The sequence below is a fragment of the Echeneis naucrates genome, chromosome 16, assembly GCF_900963305.1.
Source record: "Echeneis naucrates chromosome 16, fEcheNa1.1, whole genome shotgun sequence".
Classification (NCBI taxonomy): domain Eukaryota; kingdom Metazoa; phylum Chordata; class Actinopteri; order Carangiformes; family Echeneidae; genus Echeneis; species Echeneis naucrates.
In genome coordinates this window covers 19,779,405-19,795,602 of record NC_042526.1, presented here as the reverse complement: position 1 = coordinate 19,795,602, position 16,198 = coordinate 19,779,405, and the positions used below count along the sequence as shown (strand labels likewise).

Here is a 16,198-nt window from a genome sequence, read left to right as displayed (position 1 = left end):
ATTATTATACATGGATGGGGGATAAAGCAATTTAAGCTCAGAACATCTTAGATCACGAAGTGGAGCTGAATGAAGAGACTAAAAAAGGTAATATTTCCTTTCATTATGCATACACATCATGTCCCTACATAAGCAGCGATATTGCCGTTTGGGTGAAAAACCTACAACAGCACACATGCTAAATCTTTGCATGAAGAGATTTTTAGTTCCACGGTTCTTATTCCAGCGAGACAAGAGAAAACAATGAAAATCTAATTCATTTGAGCTGCTTATCGAGTGGCACCTTAATGAACTTAATGAACTTAACGAACTTAATGAAGAAGAATGAATGAAAGAATGAATGGGTAGCTTAAAAAAAAAAAAAAAAAAACAACTAAAAAAAACAGAAAAAACACACACAAAAACCAGATTAAACACTAGTGCCATTGTCAACTATGAAACATTTTCCCTAACTGAAACGATCTGTTAGCCAAACAACACAGAACATAATGCTACACAGTGACAGCATAACAACAGAGAGCCTTCACTTTGGCATTGATTTTGCATGCGCTTAAACACACAAGTGTATAAGAAGATAATTTGAGGAGCTTCATCTGTATTTAGGCAAACACATAATATGTGAATGATGCTAGTTTTTGGCAGAAAACAGTCAAATCATCTTCCTCTTTCACAAATTCAAGTGTTTTGGAGCCTGGTTATTTGTTCTTAGTCTTCCTCTGTCTTCTGACACCACCACTAGATACTGTATTTGACCACATCAAATAAATGCCTTATCAAATGGTCTGTAAACATACATTGAATGTATCCACTACAGTTTGTTAGCTTCTCACCTGTACTTTCCCATTTTGGAGCTCAAGGAACAGGTAGTCCTCCATTCCTGCGGCCAGGAGCAGCAGTCCACTTCGCCGACTTGCCTTGAGCTGTAGTGACAGATGGAAGGTGGAAACATCTTGGAAAGCTTGTAAACTGCAGTAGCTGTCTCCAAAATAGGATTCTGTCAAGAGTCAAAAATAATTGATAGATTAGAAACAGCCAAAAACTGCACCAGAAAAGGAAACATATTCTACACTGTGGCTGCGTGACATACTGTAGCTCACTGATGTGGGGTAACACAAAAAGACACCTGCATCCTGCATATGATGCTACAATTTCAATTTCTGGCAATGCAGGCAACTCTGTGAAGTGTAACAAAGACATTTGGTGAAACCAATTAGATGAGTATTTTTTAGATTTCTGTAACAGTGCAACTTGCTCAGAACTTATTTCTGAATTATCAGGTGTCCTCCAGCTGCTTCCTGGTTAAGAGGAGCTTCTATGGCCTCAAAGGGATTCATGCTCTGAGACATCAGTCATTACCCCCGCAGAGGTTTTCTGGGTATATAGAGTCTTTGGGTGCAGGATTTCCCAGGCTTGAACTGTCTTATTTCCAATGATATGCAAATTCAGCCTCTGACTGTGCTGTCCAGAGCCCTTGATAAAATGTAAACCATGGAGGAAGTCAATTATTTCTCAGTACATATGCTCTGAGATTACATTCAAACCCACTCAAACACCCTCTTTCCTCAGCATGGGCTTTCCATGGCCTTATCCAAGAGATATAGAAAAGGGGCTTTCCATTAGCCATCCATTCATAGACTCTAGGGTCACAGTTCATGGCACAGAAACTCATTAGAAAACAGCGAAGAATTATTATTTGGAATAATGAAGAAGAGAAAAACATTGGTGTGTCAAAGTCTGAACATTCCTTTGTGATCATGAAGGCCAAAATATTCCCTCAAAATCAACAGCCGCCTCCAGTAGCTGAGCTGAAGAGTGGGACTGATGCCAGGAGGCAAAATTCCCATTCTTTTTTGATATGACTGACTGATGAACACCTTAGATGAAATAAATCAGTACTAAACATTCATATTTGTAGCTATAAATGGAAAAAGTATTTTCTCAAGAGCCTGTTCAAAAGTGTTGATGTGAGAGCTAATACGTGTGCCTTTAAAGGTCAGTCTGTGTCTGTGTTGCATCGGTATTACTGCATGGCAGCCAAGTTGAACACTGACAGGCCCTCTGCTTTCTCATCCTGTAAATCAACCCCCTCATCCCAGATCTGCAACAAACACTGAAAACGTGCACAAAGACAATCATTTTAATGTCAGCAAGCATGAAAGCGAAGTCCACCCATGTTTTTTTGATTCACCTAAGTATCATTTGCTTTTGGTTTTGTGACTGCTGTCAAGAACAAAGTCAGTGATGAATGGTCTCAGCACAGTAAAAAACACATACAAACTTTGGAGAAGACACAGCTGCACAGCACTGGGCTGGTGCTGCTGCTGCTGCTGCTGCTGCACAAAAGCCATGTAATTGGCGTCGAAAAATACAAATCACAGGAAACAGTTTTTGACATTATGACAACTTGAACTTAGTGATCCGTATTGTGTGAGACTGGAGGAAACCAGCAAAGTTATAAGCGATGCTATCTTGTTAATTGAAAATGACAATGAAGATGAAAATATTATTTATATTACTCAATCGAAGATAATTATCACAGTTACGCGGCTTTCATTTCCAAAAAGTCACCTTTTGGGGGCCATTGTCATTGTGCATTTGACTCTGCTAGAGGCTTTTATGCTACACTTCAGAGAGTTTCTGCTCAGGCTAAGGTATACCAAATGAAAGACTAGTGCTAATTGCTCAGGGGCCTTCAGGGTGAAACTGAAAAATGGGGGAACAGAATCTTTTCTTACAGGCAATTGCATTAACAAAGAAAATCGCAATGAGCTCCATAGCTCTAAAACCCGAGCTTTTGTTGGATTGTTCACTGAGCATGGGGATAAAAAGCTGAAGGAGACAGTGACGCCAAGACAATTCTGCCTGAGGATTTTCTGGTTCAAATTCAGCCTCCTGCCTTTGCCTTCAGGACAAGGAGCACATTTTCTAATGATGCACACAATAGCTGCACTCTGCAGTGTACCTGGACCTGGAATTCATTAACTCCCCGGCTAAGCTGTGTAAAGCTCTGTGTAGAATAGGCTTCATCTTAGCAAAAGCACATTTTCAATGCACTATCTCTACAAATTCCCTGCTCATTGACACTTGTGTTTTCTCTGCACCCTTGCTTAAATGGTTCCTGCATTCATACTCTCATAAGAGGGATGCATATATATATATATGTAATTATGAAGGGGCTTTTGACAAGAGGACTGCACCTCCTGTTTTCTCCTGAAACACAGAAATCAGCTATATTTCCCATCTCCCAAGGATTTGGGACTGGGTAATGGTACAATCTGAGGTGCTGAGCTGATTTTGCTGACAAGGTATCATTATGTGTAAAGAATCTTCTCTGCACCTTATGGGCTTTAGCTGGAGCTAGGAAGCTGCTGTCAGTTTAACCATCTATGATGACAGTCTCCAACCCTCTAAAGCCACCCCAACCTGCTTTATTGTGTGTTAAGCAGAGCCCTGGTCAGAGGCCAATGCAGATGGCTATAATTTGATGACTGACTGCACCTGTATTTATAATGCTCGAAGGAAACAGAGTCTTCCTCTCTTTCATGGATGACAGAATGAATTACCCCGTTGTCCTCCTTTTCCTTTCCTCCTCCACCTCCTCTTTTAGTCCCAATCTAGAAAAAACTATAGGAAAAAGAGACACGCTCGACCACAAGTACAGGAAGACTGGAGACATTCAGCTCACTTTGTGTCTTGTGACTTGTCTGTGCCAGTGAGTCACTTCAGTTGTTTTTTTTAAGTGACCGTGAAGATGTGCGTGGCAGACAAGCTCAGAGCCTTCACCATGTTGATATTTCTCTCCCTGAGCTGTATTGGTCACCAGAGAAATTACTTGACAGTCCACGTCTCTTAAATAGCATCACTTTGTTGTTTAAAATGTTTTTACAGAAGCAGCCCAGTGTGTGTTTCTCTTCTGCAACTTTGCCATGGTAACGCTGTGCCGAATCCAAACACACCACCTACTTCCATAACCCATGGTTAAATGAAGGTTAGTTTAACTACACAGTAAATAGTGGTTATGCCGGTCGTTTCATTCCCTTTGCAGTTTCTACTACAAAAGGGCACAATGGCCTGTGAATATAATTATATGAAGGACAGGGTGTTGTTTCCCATAGATAGAAATGGAGAGCTTGTAAGGGTGTAACAGCGTTTACCATATGCCAAAGTGGTCATTTCCACTCTGAGCAATTCCATCCCTTACAACGGTTGACAGCACTAGTGCATGTCACAAATGTTGTATTTTCTCAGCTAGGTCTGCAGATAACACCTGTACACTATCACAATATTGTTATAATACAAAGTATAATTGAAAGCAAGCAGTCTGCTACAACTCATTCAGTTTTTGTTGACTGATTGGCAGAAAATTGATCATCACTCATCAATCGATTTTTAATGAACTTGTCATTTATCAGGCCTAGGAGTCAAATGTGCTACTTGCAAAATCTCAAAGTTGGTACTTTACATTGTTGCACAGAAAAAAGGACTGTGAAAAAAGCATTTTCCTCACAACCTAAGTACTCAGCAATGATGAACATATTTCCCAGATGAATTGCTAATAAAGGTTATCTGGTGTAGCTGCTACTCATATTCATTTTGTGAACACATTTACTGCAAATCCACTGTGTTTGGCTTCAACTAATAATTGCAAAAAAGGACATCAAAAGAAATAAAATGCTTGTAATTATTAGGATATCATTGTTGGTCAACAGGATAGTTGACAAAATGTTTCCACTGATTGTTTTTACCATCATATTTCCTCAGTTTCCCTGACAATGTCCAAGGACGCAAGCCAGAATGAAGCAACTGGACTGTGAGTAAGCTTTTTTGAGTTATTTTTTAACCATGAGTCTTGGATAACTTTGTAAAAAGTCAAATGCAACACTGCGCTTTGAAAGTCTAAACCTAACCTCAATCAAGACTCTGGGAAGCCTTTGCTTTGCGTCATCCAATCCCTTAATGACTTCTGAGCTTGGGAAAACCCTGCCACTGGGCATTATCTGGGCAGTAATTACATAATTAGCAAATGAATTGTACTGATATGCAGCATTTCTGGGTAACAGAGCTGCGAAAGCATTCAACGCAGCCAGCACCAGTCTGCCAAATAGACATTCGATCATAATCACTAGGAAATCATTAACCCTTAGCCATTGCCCGTCTCACTTTTCTTTTGGGGTGGGGTGGGGTAAACTATGTATTAATTCAGATAAATGCAAATTAATTCTGATTATGGATGACCAAAAAGTTATTTTCAACAAATTGTCTTCCCACACTACCAATGGAAGACTTTAACTGCTGTTAAAAAGAAGCGATCTTGTTGCTGGAACATGTTTACAGACCAGACTTTGTATAGAGCAGTGTGAGGAAGAAAATACTGCGTTTCCAACACTGTTAAACAGCAGAGAGCTGAGCAACAACTCCACATACTTTGACAGCGATACTTTATAAAGGGCCCCTTCCCTCCCCACCAACTCTTCAGAAGTCACCAGGGACACACTTTTACAGGCTTTATGGAGCCATTTCTCAGAGCAGGCTATGTCAGTATGAAAGCAAGCAGCACCATTTAGACCCCTCCTCTTTCAAATTGCCATGCATCGCTATGTCCCTTCGAGCCACTCCAATGCTAGCCAGTATGAACTGGTACAATACATTAAAAAAAACAAAAAAACAAAACAGGCTTTTGGAGCCACAGCGGGTGGCCTCCCCTCTGCCAGTAATTAAAACTTTTCAGGTTTTTTCTCTCTAAAACTCGCATTTAGACCAGAGACAAGGGGTAGCGGCAGTGACAAAAAATTATGACCTTTCCCTGTGAAAGGAGAATGGCAGCGTAATGTAATTTCACCTTTGGAAAATAGAACTGTGAGAAAAGGGAGGGAAAGCAGCATGTGAACAACTCAGTGTTTTCTAGGTTTGTACTGAAAGGCTGTGTTTCAACATAAAATGAATAGAAGAGTGCCACTCTTTTCTCTCTCTCTCTCTCTCTCTTTGGAAGGACATAGACAAAATGAAGGGGACTTTTCTCTGTTGCAGGACAAATTATATTTGTAAAATAAGTGACAGACTGGATTGAGACAAGATAGGGCAGGAAATCAGGAAGGATCAAGTTATATGGGTATAGCTTCAGGACCATACAACATCCAATCAAATCAGTGGAAGAAGAAGGATCGGTCCTTTTTATACCTCAGAAACTCTCCATGAACTTGTCTTGAGTATTGTCAACATCTATTGCACTGTTGCCAATGAAAATATTTCCATCAAATGTTGGCTGTAGTTCAGCTTCTTGTTAACTTTTGCTGTATTGATTTTCAAGGGCGAACAGCAAATGAAAGAAAGAAATATTGCGGTACTTCACAAGTACAAATACAAATTTTCAAGTCAGGCCTCAGCTCCAAAGCAAATGTCTCTCCTCAAACTCAAACCTTCGGCCTAATAAGGTGTGTGGCAAATTCACAGTTTGTTGGCTCATCGCACACAAGTAAAAGATTCACAGGTCATAATGACTTTGGAATGATGATCTCACCTAACGAAATGGTAAGACAAACACACCCCTGAACAGAAGCATTGTAGTGACTCTGGGGTCTGCTGTGGTTTATGACTGGCTCATACAAAGAGTGGCTCTGTCAGGCCTGACCAGCTACGGAAACCATCAATCGCCTACGTCCCAGTGGGCGGGTCCTGTTTAAAATATTCCCCCCGTGACATCAGAGGGCTGGGGACCCCCCCCCCCCTTTCTCCTCATAATACTTCAACCTCTATTCATCCTCACACTAGCTTATGTACCTCCAGAAAACTGTTGTTTAACCAGTCACTGTTTACACATTTAATTATGGCTTTTTTCCCCCTCAGCTAGAGCTCATAGACTGAGCTCAAGAACATTTTGACATACTGGTCTCAAATATCGATGTGAAATATCCCCATATGAAAAGTGGGGAGAATGGCACATCAAGGAAGACAAATGAGAAGAGGAAAGGGGAGTCGCTGTTACTGTTTTTTGCAATGATACATTTCTAATCTTGCAGAATACAGAGGGATGTCTACCTCAACTCTTTTAGGCCTGACACATCCAAATAGTCAAAGTTAAAAGTCAGTCTAGGCTTACATGATACAACAGTGTATATATAACTAACTCAACTAAACAGGAGAACAAACTTTAGAAGACAGCTTGCAATGCATGACTGCCTGGGCTACTTCAGTTTTGTTCCACAGCATAGATGGTCCAAAGTAAGAGCAGCTGCAAATTAGCTCAGTTAAGTACAGTGTCAACAAAAAATCAGTAGGCAACAGAGTTTTGCATCCTGTTGTTACATCCTCTGATTTATGCTGGTAATGGAACCAAATTATTTTAATGTTGGCTTTGTTTAGGCCACCATTTTTAAGTGTGATGCCAAATTATGCCTTTGAAAAACTTTAACGAAGAGAGATAATTATCATCCCCTGCTTTTTCCATGATGCAGCTTAGTGAGAGAACTTTTTCCATGATGTGTTCATTTTCTGTTCTGCCATGTATCTTTGTATAATTTCCCCAAAATGTCTGCAGTACGCTGAGTACAATATCTGGAATTGCCAGGTGAACTTTGTGCCATTGGATATCAGTCCATTGGATATCAAACACCACATACTGTATAGTTGAGTTTAAAATGGGGCTCTACAACACTTGGAACTTGCCCAACACTGGTAGCAACAATAGGTTCAACATGACACAACACAGCAGTAGCTATTCATCATGTTTCATGGCCTGGAGTATTGCTTTGTCTCTATTAAGAGAAATACCTTTTGCAAGTTATTGGAAAAACAATAAATATTAGACACCCACTGAATAGGAACCATGCTGAACTGTGCTGTAGAGCTGGATTATACTGCAGCAGATTTCTGTGGAGATTTAAAAAAAAATAATGTTTTTCCCCAACCATGGATCATGGTTGGGAAAAAATGGTTAACAAGAAATTAGCTTCTCAAATTTAACAATCCATGCAGAACTAAATTTTTTTAATTCAATATTGAAAATGGTGCAAAAACAATATATATATATATTTTTTTTTAATGAGAAGTAGATAAAAAGGCCGACTCTCCATTCTGTGCAGTAAAATATGGACTTAGCTTATTTTAGCATATGAACTGCAACCAGGATAAAACATCAACCAGGTGTATTATATTAGATTTATGTGTTTTAACTTTTTTTTTTTTTTTTTTAGATGAACAGAGGAGTAGGCTAATCTAAACGCCTCCTGGCTCATGCTCCAGACTGATTGCGTAGACAAGATAGTGCTATTGATTTCCTCATGTAACACTTGGCAAGCTATTTCTTTAACAGTATTACGGAAACCATGAATATTTGATCGGAGTCAGGAGATCAATTTTCAGTGGAGTACTCCTTTAGCTTTCAATTTGAGGCTTCCCAACTTTAACTTAATGAGTCACGCATTCTCAATGCAGCTGCTGTCCCTGTGCTGTGTCTCAAACACTCCTGTGCAATTTTTGCTACTTTATTTCATGCCGGCATGCTGTACTCTTGAGATTTATGCCCTGGGTTTTAAGGTTTCTATTATAAATACGACTGGCACACTGTTGCTCACCATTGAGACTGTCTGAAACATTATTAAAACAGTCACAATTTGAGATATGAAGGAGCAGAGAGCACTTAACAGTGCTGTGATTTGGCATCGTAATTTCCTCCATGACACACTTGACTCACATGCTTGCTCTCGTCCTGATTCTTTTAGGTTGATTCACTGGCTATTGACAGCCATTTCTGACATATCAAGAGTTGCTTTCAGCTTTGCCTCTGACTGCAGTTATAAATTAGCGCAGGCATCAGTCACTCCACCACTAATTATCAGCATGACATTGGCTTTGCAGTGGGCTGGAACACACTTTGTTGAGTATATGTGCACTGTCATAAATCATTCCACTTAAATGCCAACACAAGGGGAGATATTTAGGACCTGGACCCTGAGAAAACTCCCTCAGCTGGGGTCCGGTGCAGGGGAACACTTGATAGAGAATTGGTTAGAGTTGGAGGATTGCTGGAGGGGCTTCAAATATTTCCCAGGTAGATCTAATAAATTAACTGACTCTTTCTGTTTTTGTTTTAGCTCTACTTTTGCCTTTATCTCTCACTCGGGTCCCATTCATTAAAAATGCAAAAGAATTTGCAGCAGCCTGGGTGCTGTTACAGTTATAAATATTTCCATGCTAGTGCTCCTTTGATGCTTGATTTTTTTTGTCAGACTATAAACCGTATACTTGTTTTCATACTTTACTTTGAGAAATGGACAGAGGCTTTTCTTTGGTGTCTTGTAGCCACATGTCAAAGTGTCCATGAGTGAAAGACTAAACCCAGAGTTGCTCCCAATGGCCAGGCTTTGGATTTGCTCCTCTACCACTATAGTGTGAAAGGGTAAATTGGAGGCAATTTGTGAAGTGTTTTCAAGAAGGAACACAATATGAAAAAGTCAATTTAACAACAAAACTCCTGTTAAGAAGTGTGAATATAACCAAGATTTTGATACTGCCACATTTCACCACAGCACTTGTATGTCCAATACAGGCTTGAATTATGGACAAATAAACAAAACAAAACAAAAAAAAAAAAAAAAAACCCAAACAAACAAACAAACAAAAAAAAAAAAATAAATTACAAAAGATAACTTGTTCCTTTTTTAAACCTCACTTTGATCTAATGCCCAGACGAGCCTGGATGTCTCAAGTCTTAAGCTTCGTAGCTGCACTCTTTTCTATGACAGAGTCCAAGAAGGAGGCCTATAAATGAGGGTTAGGGCAATCTTGCCTGGCTCAAAGAAGGGAAACTGTGATACAGAAGCTGCAGTGAAAGGGGCCCTCCCAGAACCCATTTCCGGCTTTGACTCCAGTCTGCAAAGTCATTTTATGTTTGTGATCAGAGGGTCACATTAGTCTCATAATGAGAACCAGCTGAAGGTACACACTACCAGACTGACTTTTTACAGCTCAGACTGCCCCCCCCCCGCCCACTTTTGACTGCCCCCCAAAGATACCTCTCTCTCACTAAACTCCACCTAATGTAGGCCCAGATAATGCTTTATCCAGACGCTTGCTCTCAAACTCTTCCATCACGCTGCATTACTGTGGACCATTCCTGAGCGCACACCCACAGGCAGATGTACACGGTGCAAATGCAAACACCCATGCACTTATTAGTAGCCATGAACACACACACTGACACACACCACCCGTACATTCCTCCTGGACCCGCTGTTTGAGTCAGCCCACCGACTCCTGCCATCCACGCAGGCTTCCGTTGAGGAGGCCAGCCAGCCAGCAATGCCCCACCCTATCTCCAGCCCAGCTCTTGTTCAGGAGGCGTTTGCAGCACACTCCCTCCCTCTCTTTCTTGTCAGTCTATCTTCTCTCCCTCTTTACCCGCTGCTTCCAGCTCAAAATAAACAGAGTAAAGAATGGAAAGCCCAGGAACTCTGCATAACAACTTATAAAGCATTCCAGTGTTCCATCTCCAACGTATGAATCCATTTTATTTTTCCACAATTTATATAGTTTGGTTTCATGATTGAGGCACTCAGTTAAAGATGGATCGCAGTGGTTTCAGTGGAAAATGTTCGTAGTTTTAGACATGAAGAAAAGTCTCTGGGGGTTTGAATTTGAAACCGACTCCTCTCTCTTGTATTATACTGCTTTCCGGCCCACACAAATGTTGATAGAAGTAATACCAAATCATTCATTTGTAACTTTATTCAGTTGAATTTAATGTTTTTAATGGAATTGCCATGAATTATTACATATATACAACTCAAAACTAGTGAGAAAACTCAAGATTACTTGAAAAGGCACAAAGTGCCACTTAGGGCATTCTAGTCAGATGTAGAAATTTCTCCTTTGTTTATTTTACCTTTCTTTAGACAGTGAAGATTTATTGAGGGGCAAATGCCTTTTTCCAGGAACACCCTAAACCACACAACTGCATACACACACCTTGAAGCTAACAGTGCACTGAGAGGTACTGTAAGTTACTTTCTTTCATTTCTGTCTCCCAGATTTAATTTTGTTGTTGTCTTTTTCTCACCCCAGAAAAGAAGAAAGAGCAATTTTCAACAGACCCTACCTATGTATGACATATGGCTGCATCTCTTCCAAGTCACTCACTGACAGCAGCCACTCTGCACACCGCAGTGGGCCTGAGAGGATGTTGTGGCGACATGCATCCTCTAATGCAAGCCACTGTTTACGGTACATAACTCACACCCAACAGCGGCATGCAGCAACTGTATGGCTCCAACGGCATAACCTATTATTACTGAACCAACCTTTGCCTCGCTGCGAAGAAATTAAACTCCTTGTTCTTCCACCCATCTGTCACAGCCTTTCCAAAACAAAGGCTTTACAGTGGTTGATAACAAATTCAATAGATATTGGCTTTTGGACTCCTTCAAAGACAACCAAGCTCTGCATTTAGATCAGCTGTTCACACTTTTACTGAAGGTCTGAATACCTTCAGAATAGAAGCCAGCGATATCATCACATGGAAGCACTTTATGTACTCCTGGGTTGCATCATCTGCGGTAGATCGTTCAGCCTTGGCCTCTGCAGTGCAGAATAAAACAGGATGGGAAAGTTTTGCTTTGGCTGCCACTGTATCCTCCCTAAGATCCAAAGGTGTTATTTGAGACAAGAATGTTAGGACACTCGGTAAGAAGAAGCTCATATGGGGCGTTACATAGAGAGTGCATTGTGTTCTCACGTAAACAAGAGAAGTTGTCAGAGGATGAGGAGATGATCACATTTAGTTAACTTTAGGCATCTAAAACTATTTCGTAAAAAGGTTTATTTGTTTTTCTTGCTCTTGCTACTACATGGCAATTTGAATTTCTGTTTAATTACCAATCTAGGGGAAACATTGCAAGTTCAGCATTGGGCTTCATTCCTCTGTTCTCCAAGAGCAGTCTAGACAGATGGAAAACATTGCCAGTGTTTGCTCCTGTCTACATCAGGTATTTTCTTCTACTAAAGTTATAGCATGGTAATGTGCTAGCCTTGACATATCTTGCCAATTTCTTGTAAGGCAGCCTTCAGTCTGCCCTGAAGTCTATCTGCTCAGGCAAATTATGACCTCTAGTCTTGTAAATAACTGCTACAGTACCAGCCCAGCAAGAAACCATATTTCATGGCAAAAAAAAACTTCTTTTTTGGCTTGGTTAACATTTCTAATGTTTATTATTGATAGTGCATCTTTATTTCCTAAAATATTCACCTGTTTTTATGACAGCCCATTCGGCCACATGAGGTTACTCATCATCATGAGCATATGTTGTCCAGAGAGCTTGAATAAAAACACAGTGCTGTCTTGAAAGACAGTCTCTTTCTGAGTGAAAGTCCTACAAAGGAGCTGATCTTGTGACAAGGGTCATGAGTCAGATTTGAAGCCACAATACCACGGGTTCATGTGCATCATAGGTTTGCTAAACCTCAGGGATGCCTCAAAGACAAAAAGCATGAGAAAATTATAATATTAATAATAAAAAAAACTCCTTAAAACTTCTGAAAAAATTAAAAAGCCAGCAGCAGACATCTTTATTTCATTCTTCTGTTCCTGCAAGAGGGCAGCACAGCGGCAAAGTGGTTAGCGCTGTTGCCCCACAATAAGAAGGTCACAGGTTTGGTTCCTGGGTCCTTTCTGTGCAGAGTTTGCATGATCTGTGTGGGTTTCCTCCCACTGTCCAAAGACATGCATGTATAGGTTAACTGGCAACGCTAAATTGAGGTAGGCGTGAATGAATGTGAATGCCCTGTGATGGACTGGCGACCTGTCCAGGGTGTACCCCGCCCCTCGCCCAATGTTTGCTGGGATTGGCTCCAGCAGCAGCTCCAGCAGCCCCACGACCCGGAAACGGATAAAGCGGAAGAAGATGAGAGAGTGAGTGTTCCTGCAAATTGGGACAGAACAGAGATGGTCCTTATTACACCCCATTTGCATTTAGATGATAACAAGAACAGGGAGTTAGAATGGGCTGTTTTTCCAACAACTTCTTTGTGTATCCAACAGATGTAATTACGAGTAATGCACCTCATTGGCTCTGACTGATTACAGTGTTATTTCCTCATTCTGTCTGAAAGAAGTTTCTCATAATCTTCCTTTGTTTAACCCCCAAAGGTGGCTGGCTGATTCAACTAAATGCTGCTCATTATGTTTAAAAAAAAAAACAAAAAAAACAACAGCAACAACAACAAACAAACAAACATACGTATCACAGATGACTGGGGAAATCAAACTCTCTCCCTAACTGCATCACCCACTTCGAAGATGATGGCACATCAGGGTGACATTGATGGAGATTAGGTTCTTTTCGAACTGACCTATGGAAGTGTTATGTAACTGCTGTACTGTACCACAGTCAGAGATTTGTCTGATTTGCCAGAAGTCTGGATAAAGGGACTAACAGTCTGTGATTGTGATAGCTGAGAGCAGCCTTCATTATTTGCTCAGAAACAATGAAGCATGTATCCGTGATCTCTAAAGCCAGAGCTGCAACAGCTCTGTTGGTTATGATGTTCATTTGGAATGATTCAAGAATATCTTGCATTTTTCTAAATTCATGCCTCCAGAAGTCCTGCTCACATTCTGCGTAGACAATGATAAGTAGCTAAAAGTTGGAACCCTTCAGAACATTGGACAGACAAGAAATTCTCCTGTTTCAGTAATCAGTACAGCAAATGAGCAATGCCTGGAGCTCTGACAAGAAGTCAAAGGTACAAGCCTGCGTAGCAAAAAAGTAAAAAGACGTTGGGGACGACTCCCAAGGAGGATTTTGGTAAAAACATCAAATCTGTCAGCTTGGAACTGCTTAGATTTTTTTTTTGGGGGGGACTAAAAAGCTCTGTAGAAACTTTCAAAATGTTCATGTGTGGATAGTGGGTAAATATTAATTCTTGTCAATGCTATCATTTAAAAATAAGCAATCAATTCCATCCCATATAAATGGGACATATTCAGCCTATTTGTTTTAAATGATTACTGCCCCACAACCTACACTTAAGAAATTCACCTTTCTGTGACATATGGTGAATAAAAACAGCAGATTGTCAAACCTGTCAATGGTTATAATTTAGTTTACTATATATGATTTAAACAAAAATGACTCATCCGTGTTTAAAATAGTTACAGAATAATCATCATTCATGCAATCATCATTTTATCCTACAACAGGAATGTCATAGTGCCTGAATTTTGTTTGTCAGCCCCATTACCAATGAAATTCCATCACTCTGGATGGAAAAAAAAAAAAAATCCAATTATACAGTTTATTTACATGAATGCAGGCCTACATATAATCAGCGTACAGCAGTTTTACTAGAACAAGATGATGGAAACATGGTGTGACGATATTCAATTAAAAGTTATCATTACACTATGACATGTGACAACTGTATCCTACTAATCCGATCTGTTGCTACGTTTGGCCTTCATATACACTGCACATTGAACGTTGTTACAGCAGGTATAACTCATTGCAATTCAAGATCAAGAAGGATGCAGCTGCAAGAGATGAAAGCAGCATGCATGGTTGATGACATAAATACATATGAACAACTGAAACTTGAGCTGAATTGCTTCGCTTTGTGCCTCTGCACTTCTACATCTTATCCCTGTTGATCTGCATCAAATGAAAAATGTACGTATGTGTTTCTCGTTCTTTATATTTTATTATTAATCCCCCACAAGTCGCTGTGGACCTGTGACTGCATCTGCATTTTCCTGCCACTCCTTGCTTGTTTACTGTATCTGACTGCCTCTCCTTCATTTTTTAAATGTCAGGCTACAATCAATTGGATTATTACGCTAGTCTCATCAGTGCTGAAAATCTGCAAGTACCTATGACATATACGACACCTCCACTTCCTGCAGTAAAGGAAAAAAAGAAAGTCACTTTTTCAGTTTTTTACTTAGCAGTCTGTTTTATCATTCTGCAAATCCCAAGGTTCAGAGCTTACTGTCTAGAGCAATAGTTGGTGGGCATTCAGTTTCCAAAAAAGGAACAAAAACAGGAAAGAAACATTTGCTGTATGGAACATACGTCCACTTTCTTGACTTAGAAAAAAAAAACTAAACTATAATCCATAAAGTTTTACTTGGTTCAGAGCATGTGTTCTTAAAACCTGTGTACGCCATCTCAGGACGTTTATCCAAATCTGGTGCATCTTATGAACCTTTCATCCATCATCAGGTAGACAAATCTTTAATCTTGTCACGGCACAATTACGTGCACTGATGAAAGTGCCACACGGGTGACTAATCTGATGGTTTGAGACCTGCCATATACGCACAGATGGCCCGCGCAGCTTTTGTGCATAATAGCCAAATCACTAGACATAGTTTTACATACAATGCTGACAGCTCCTTGGCTGTATTTAGATTTATGAGCACATTTGTTCATCTAATCAAGACACTAGATAGCTTTTTGCCCACTTTGGACGGTGAATATTGACAAGGCTGTCAGACCTAGATAAATCCAGGTGTTGGATGAGTGCAATGTTGAAACACAGCACATGCTCCACAGAGACAGTCACTATCTGGACCTAAGACTACAACAAAGCCCATGACTGAAATCAAAGCTCGTGCACAACAAGCCCTCAAACTAGATACAGAACCTGATAGAGTCAGCCATTGTAAACTCTGACATGGTGGAGCTAAAAAATAAATCCAGATGCCTGAGGGTTTAGAAGATGATTCAGACATCTGATAAAAGATTATTGATTGTGTGAAGGGTTTCACTAATTAAATGTCTATTCAAAATGTTTGGTTTATAATACCGCAATACATATTTAAGTATGCAACAGTATCCGGACAGTGTCAATCTGTCATTTGTCAACCTATGTCAGTTACATCACATTAAATACAAAATGAAAAAACACTAAAAAAAATTGAGTGAGTTGTTTTTACGTGGACACTCACAGTTTGGAATCATACAGATACAAATATGACAAGCTGTGACATTTCCTGATTTCCTATTTAGCTTTCCACATACACATGAAGTCACATCACAGTGAATTAGCATCCAGCTGACTATAAAGCATATGGTGTATACCTTGTTTAAAATATGCAAGTGGGTTTTCATTAAAGAGTCTATTCCTCTGGTTTTCTAAGCCTGTAGATGAATTAAAGTATGTCATGATGGTGCCATAACAGATAATGGAGCCATTGTTCTGTCCTTCA

The 16,198-nt window shown here is 40.0% G+C and overlaps 1 protein-coding gene across 1 annotated transcript in view; it reads right to left on the bottom strand.

Moving 5' to 3' along the window:
• cspg4 (chondroitin sulfate proteoglycan 4) overlaps window positions 1-16,198 on the bottom strand; it is a 62,685-nt gene that overhangs the window by 26,915 nt on the left and 19,572 nt on the right. The window contains exon 2 of the mRNA XM_029523819.1: window positions 831-994. Coding sequence (XP_029379679.1) covers window positions 831-994 — 164 coding nt within the window. The remainder of the gene's footprint in view (window positions 1-830; window positions 995-16,198) is intronic.